Genomic DNA, 7,522 nt, shown 5'->3' with positions numbered 1-7,522 from the left:
TTCATAAATCTCCTGATATAGACAAGAGATGCATTTATTTATAAATTAAAATTGTGTTGAATCACATAAGATAGTAAATAAATTTAGTTGATATCAAAACAAGGATTAAAACTTGAAAATAGCAGCACCACTTGAGGGCTTGGAAGCAAACACATAGAGACCAAGATCATTATTATTGATCACCCCTTTCTCAATCCTAGATTGGTAGAAGTGTTCCTGATACATACATACAAACATTTTAAGTTTATATATATATATATATATATATATTTACACACACACACACACAAGAACAAGAACTATTTGAAAACTTTAGTACTGACCTTTAAGTTGAGAATAAATTGTGGGACAATATTCTCTCTCACCAAAGCAACTGCACAACCTCCCCATCCAGCTCCTGTAAGCCTTGCCCCAAGAGCACCATATTCACGACAAATACCCACAAGTTCTTCCAACTCCGGGCAGCTAATTACACAAAAACCAAAAAAAAAATAAAAAATACAAACAAATGCAACCGAAATTTATTATATCTACAAACTGTGTTAATTGATAATAATAACAATAACCACTTTTTGATTTGCTTTTCCAGTCCTAGACATCTAATAGTACTATATTGGTACCTGCACTCGTATTGAACACTGCAGCTATGGTGGCTCTCGTTCATAAGATCACCTAGCTTTTTCAGTATGTCCTCTTCACTGAAACAACAGTTGTTATTGTTACCATAGAAAGAAATATTAATTGTAAAGATGGGAACTAAAAATCAATAACTTCTTTCCACTGGTTAGGTATATACCTTAAATTTGAATACACTGTGTCCTTGAAAGCATGGACTCGCTTGGCTTCAGAGTACACATGGGATGCTCTCTAATAAAGAAAGTTCCTTAAGTTAATGAGTTTATTTGAACTGGAAGAGACTGATAAGACTTACCAATGACTGGATATACATGTCATAGAGAAAATATATATATATGACAGACAAGAACAGATGTATTTCATTATCTTTGTGACTATTCACCTGATGTAACTTGAAGTGTGTTGCAGCCTTTATCACATCCAAAGAAGATGGAGAATTTTTAAAAATTGATGCTAGATTTTCCTCGGTAATTTGTTCTATTTCTTCAGCTGTGTAAGGATCCTCTTTCAAATATTCCTTAAAATGAAGAAAAATAATGGATAAGGAAAGCAAACAACATAGCTCAATAGTACCGCATTGAACAAATTAGAAACTACATATATATCACCGAAAAATGACAAATTCATAATGATGAATGAGAATATATTCAATAGTACCTTGACGGCCAGGACAGGATCTGATGAACCATGATTACCAGCAAACGCCACAGATAATCCCTCAACATCAGAAAGGGTTTTGACATTTGATATTGCTTCTTGTGGTTTCATCCCCAGCTTTATACCTAGCACAATCTGAAGAGATGTGTCAAAATCAACAGTATCAATTCAAACTTATCTTGAAATAAAAATTGTTTGCCCTTTGAGTTGAAAAAACCAGCTGAAAGAGAGACATACATATCTCCAAACGGAAGCATGCAGTCATGGAGAAAATAAAGATAAGTACTAGATAAAAGTTTAGCTTAGCTTTGATAATTAAAAACTTTTTTTTTTTTAATTTTAACTCTAACAAGTTGCACCTAAATGCTCATTCTTTCCACAGCTTCCAGATTAACTTTTACACAGACAGCGCATTTTGAATTGCTTGAAACATTATTCTTTACACAGGTATATGAAACTTACAGCAGCCAACCGACACTCAACAACCCTGTTATTGTAATTTGTAGCAGCAGTGACAGCTTTCTGAGATTCTGCCAAAGAATGGGCGATAACAAAAGTTCCACCAGCTGGCAATTGCACATCCGTGGCACGAATAGGGTTGAAATCAATAAGCTCTGCAAACCCAGTTTTGGCCATGACAGATATTGCCTGTCAAATGAAGCAATGAAGCAATTCAGGCTTATGAATTGTGAATATCCTAGCACATGGTCTACTGTCTATCATGGTTACAATATAAGTAGCACTATGGCAAGTAATTGACGATAGATGCATAGAAAAACCAAAGCCTCGACGGAAATATTAGTTCACAATCATCTCAGATTCACAATATTTTTTCATTTGATTGTAGAGTTGCATGCTTTGGCCAGGTTTAACGTCCAGCATTTCACTCTATTTTAGGTTAACATTTAAACTAAATATCGGATACAAACTAGATGGTTCAAAAAGAAACTGAATTGGCACCAAAGGACAAGAATGATCAATCCTAACTCAGCCATCACACAACAGCCTTAGTATTCAATGCTAAAGCTCCGGTTGCATCAGATGGTTCTATACCAAACGGCCAAAGTCAATTGATCATTAAAACTCATGAAGAATAGTTAAGTAATTGCAGCAATTTTACAGGTCATTATTTCAACACACACGAACTAATGAAAGCCATTGCATTGTGCATGTCTGTGGCTGTAAATATAAATTACCTGATCCATCCCACCAGACTGTGTTCCAATGTGTCGTTCACATTCACAAGTAAGTTGTGCAATTTCTTTCTGTTAACCAATTATATTTTGTTAGCAATAGAAATGGTCATGAAAAGACTGTCAATTAAATGTGCCTCAGCTTAAAGGATTACTGTAAGACAAATGAAAAACCAGATAGTATCTACCCGTAGAAAAATTAGTGGAAATACCGTACCTTTGGAAAGTTCACATCAAAAGCAGCCATAATAGCAATGGTGGCAGAGCAAACAAATGCTGCAGAGCTTGATAACCCAGAGCCTATATGAAAACATAAACTCACAATCGTAAGATTTTATTTTTAACATATGATTATCTCTTATTGTTTTTATCCTTTAAATGAAAAAAACAACTACAATTGAGAACAAAAAGATTGACATCTCGGTAGTGAGATGAATGAAACAGCACCTGTGGGAACTGTTCCGTCAACAAGAATATCAAGTCCAACTGGCTCATCAACTTTTATACCCTTTGACTTAGCAAATTCATAGTATCCTTTGTACCTGAAGAACAAAGATTATAAGTTTCTGTAGCACTCAAAAGTTAATTAAGCAGTTATAAGTTCGAAACTAATTTTCCAATTATTCTTGCCACTTAGAAAATTATGTGGGCTTGGTTGGCTAAACACTGTTGGGTTTATACAGAACTATGTAATTGGACCACAACCATCAGTTTCATCCACAACAACAACCATTCTAAGTGTCCATTAATTAGATCCAATAAACCATTCAATTAAAATCAAAATGTACCACAAGACTCATTTCCTTGTTAGTTAGGCGCACCATCAACTCATACAAGAGTAACAATGAGAATGGGCCTTTCTCAAAAGCCTTACCCGCAAATGAAATAGTGGCCCCATCTATGATTTTTCAAGTCAATTTCCTGCACAAGAAACATTTTGTTAATAATAAAAATACTAATAATCCAGATACACTCATAATTCGCCAATAGATATACCTATATACAGATGTATAATTACCTGGTTCGGATCAGCAGGGTAAGTACAAAGTTGGTACTTATCATTGACATTGGCTATTCTTAAAAGCTTCTCAGTCTCACCAGCATCGCGCCTTCGAATTGCGATAATAGTGTCTTGCCTAATCGCCATGGGCAACACCGAGTACCCCTCGTAATCAATATGTTCTCCGATCAAATTCACTCTCCCTGCGCTCTCAAACAATAATCAACCAATTATCATCAAAAACTAGTTTTCCAAATTCATTTACACACACACACATAATATATATTTATATATATATTTATTTAGAGAGAGAGAGAAACCTGGAGAACGAGCGAAGACATGAGGAGGATGACCAAAGAGATGAAGAAACTTAGCCTTGAAATGGTCAAATCGAAGCTGAGCTTCTTCGAGTTGAGATCCATCGCCATAAACAGGCTCCAAAGATGAGTAAACTGGAATCGGAAGCTCTTCATGTTTCGCCATTGATTCAATTCCCAAGATGACTCTTTCTCTGATATCTGAATAAATAAGTCGAAGCCAAAGCCGAAAAAATATAACAAACAATTCTGTTTTTATATCTAAAATTTTCACTAAACTCGCTCACAATCTGTCATTTTTTTTATTTTAAAAATATATATTAAATATTTTAAAAATATATATGTATATAAATATGCGTGCACTAATTAATAAAGATTATATATATATATATTAAAAGTGGATTATGAAAAAGGTTAGTTTTATAGAATAAGGCCTTCTTGGCTTTCAATAATGATGTTGCACTAATAATTGAATTGATTAGATTCGGATAAGTTACACGTACGAGATAGGATGGACTCGCATATAATTTTTTATTATTATATAATAACTAGAAAAAAAAACCGCTTTTCGCGCAGTCTTTTGTAATTATTAAAAAATATACATATTTTAAAATACTTTTAGGAGAATGCTACGACATGGATTATTTTTCACCCTACTCGTACAACATGTTCCTTATATGGACACGTGATGGCGTATTGAATACATTTTTGTTTTCATAATGGTGTCCATTGTATATCAAATCTCTTGCAAGTTTTTGAAAAATTCTAAATAATTAAAGTACTGAAAACAAAGTTAAAAAAATTTGTTGTACGTGTGCATTTTTTTATTATTATTATTATCATTATTATACGCTTTGTGTGATTTTTTTTTTTATAAAAAGTCTAAATTATGTATATGGAAATTTATGTTTTGTGTAAGATTTATTTTGGGCAATTACCCGTTTGAATCTTTTATTTTTAAAAATTAACTTTTAGAACTCGTGTTTTGTTAAAAGGTTAAATATAGGATTGGATAGATCGATTATTTGAGGATTGTATTTTGGCCGATTATCCGTTTTGACCCTTTATTTTTATAAATTAACATTTGGACCATATATTTATTCAAAAGGTTAAAAATTCTTTATAAAAATTAAATTATATATAATTTATGTTTTTTTTGTAAGAGTTCACATCATTTTGAACATTGTATTTTAGCCGATTACTCGTTGGGGTCTTTATTTTTAAAAATTAACTTGTGGAATTCAAGTTTTGTCAAGATGTTAAAAATATGAATAAATAGATTGGTTATCTGAACACTATACTTTGGTCGATTACTTATTTTGACTATTTATTTTTAAAAATTAACCTTTGGACTATGTATTTATTCAAAGTGTTAAAATTTCTTTAAAGAAAGTAAATTATATAAATATATATAATTTATGTTTTACTTAAGGATTCACACCATTTTGAACTTTGTATTTTAGCCGATTACCTGTTTGGACCCTTTATTTTTTAAAATTAACTCGTGGACCTTGTGTTTTATCAAAATGTTGATTACTCGTTTGGATAATCTTTTATAAACCGCTTCAAAGATGTTATTTTATTAGTATACTATGTAGTATATATTTGTAGGTTTTTTTATTATTTTATTTTTTGTTAGTTCATTATGTATTTAATTCAAAAAATATCTTATTTAAATATCTAAAAAAATAACGTTTAATGTAGTTTTTGTTAGTTTATTAGGTATTTAATTAAAAATATATCTTATTTAAATATCTAAAAAAATAAAGTTTAAATAATTATTAATAAAAAAAATAAAAAATTAGATTAAAGGAGAAAATAGAAAAAATAGTTTGGAGTAATTTTAAAATGACACATCATCCCCTATTAATAAAAATGAATAAAAAATTTAGATTAAAGGAGAAAATAGAAAAAATAGTTTGGAGTAATTTTAGAGTGTCATGCTATTTTATTAGTATACTATGTAGTATATATTTGTAGGTTTTTTTATTATTTTATTTTTTTGTTAGTTCACTATGTATTTAATTCAAAAAATATCTTATTTAAATATCTAAAAAAATAACGTTTAACGTAGTTTATTATGTATTTAATTAAAAAAATATCTTATTTAAATATCTAAAAAAATAAAGTTTAAATAATTATTAATAAAAAAAAATAAAAAATTAGATTAAAGGAGAAAATAGAAAAAATAGTTTGGAGTAATTTTAAAATGACACATCATCCCCTTATTAATAAAAATGAATAAAAAAATTAGATTAAAGGAGAAAATAGAAAAAATAGTTTGGAGTAATTTTAGAGTGCCATGTTATTTTATTAGTATACTATGTAGTATATATTTGTAGGTTTTTTTATTATTTTATTTTTTGTTAGTTCACTGTGTATTTAATTCAAAAAATATCTTATTTAAATATCTAAAAAAATAACGTTTAATGTAGTTTTTGTTAGTTTATTAGGTATTTAATTAAAAAAATATCTTATTTAAATATCTAAAAAAATAAAGTTTAAATAATTATTAATAAAAAATTAGATTAAAGGAGAAAATAGAAAAAATAGTTTGGAGTAATTTTAAAATGACACATCATCCCCTTATTAATAAAAATGAATAAAAAAATTAGATTAAAGGAGAAAATAGAAAAAATAGTATGGAGTAATTTTAGAGTGTCATGTTATTTTATTAGTATACTATAGTATATATTTGTAGGTTTTTTTATTATTTTATTTTTTGTTAGTTCATTATGTATTTAATTCAAAAAATATCTTATTTAAATATCTAAAAAAATAACGTTTAATGTAGTTTTTGTTAGTTTATTAGGTATTTAATTAAAAAAATATCTTATTTAAATATCTAAAAAAATAAAGTTTAAATAATTATTAATAAAAAAAATAAAAAATTAGATTAAAGGAGAAAATAAAAAAATAAAAAAATAGATTAAAGGAGAAAATAGAAAAAATAGTTTGGAGTAATTTTAAAATAACACATCATCCCCTTATTAATAAAAATGAATAAAAAAATTAGATTAAATGAGAAAATAGAAAAAATAGTTTGGAGTAATTTTAGAGTGCCACATCATCTCCTTGAAGCTCTCATTTATATATATATATAGATTGTTAGTTTATTAGGTATTTAATTAAAAAAATATCTTATTTAAATATCTAAAAAAATAAAGTTTAAATAATTATTAATAAAAAAATTAAAAAATTAGATTAAAGGAGAAAATAAAAAAATAAAAAATTAGATTAAAGGAGAAAATAGAAAAAATAGTTTGGAGTAATTTTAAAATAACACATCATCCCTTTATTAATAAAAATGAATAAAAAAATTAGATTAAATGAGAAAATAGAAAAAATAGTTTGGAGTAATTTTAGAGTGCCACATCATCTCCTTGAAGCTCTCATTATATATATATATATATAGATTCTATATGATAATAATAAAAAAGTTGACATTTTCTTGGTTAAATTAATTAAACACGTTAATTTGTTCAAAATTAGATATATTTCAATACACATAAGCAAATTATATATTATTTAAAAAAAACATAAAATTTAGATAATAATAATAAACAATATGATATTTTTTTTTTTGAATTAGAGCATTTATGCCATTTTAATATTAACTAAGAGGTGATTTATGTAAATTCACTGAATAAATTTTTAAAAACAATTAATTTATTTTATAAATATAGAAAAAATACCTAAGGGGATTAGCCCTTGATCTT

The 7,522-nt window shown here is 27.7% G+C and overlaps 1 protein-coding gene across 1 annotated transcript; it reads right to left on the bottom strand.

Moving 5' to 3' along the window:
* On the bottom strand, nt 1-4,054 carry LOC133819567 (galactokinase). Its single transcript, XM_062252849.1, has 13 exons — nt 3,807-4,054; nt 3,505-3,689; nt 3,361-3,407; nt 2,934-3,028; nt 2,704-2,786; nt 2,490-2,558; nt 1,756-1,941; nt 1,294-1,428; nt 1,019-1,153; nt 797-867; nt 621-698; nt 324-465; nt 1-216 (listed from the first exon to the last, which is right to left on the bottom strand). The coding sequence occupies exons 1-13, from the start codon at nt 3,967-3,969 to the stop codon at nt 106-108; spliced, it is 1,500 nt and encodes a 499-aa protein (XP_062108833.1). The 5' UTR covers nt 3,970-4,054; the 3' UTR covers nt 1-105.
* Nucleotides 4,055-7,522: the final 3,468 nt, after the last annotated feature.

This window comes from Humulus lupulus, chromosome 2, assembly GCF_963169125.1.
Source record: "Humulus lupulus chromosome 2, drHumLupu1.1, whole genome shotgun sequence".
NCBI lineage: Eukaryota > Viridiplantae > Streptophyta > Magnoliopsida > Rosales > Cannabaceae > Humulus > Humulus lupulus.
The sequence above is the reverse complement of the archived record's forward strand: the minus strand, read 5'-3'. Positions and strand labels throughout refer to the sequence as shown.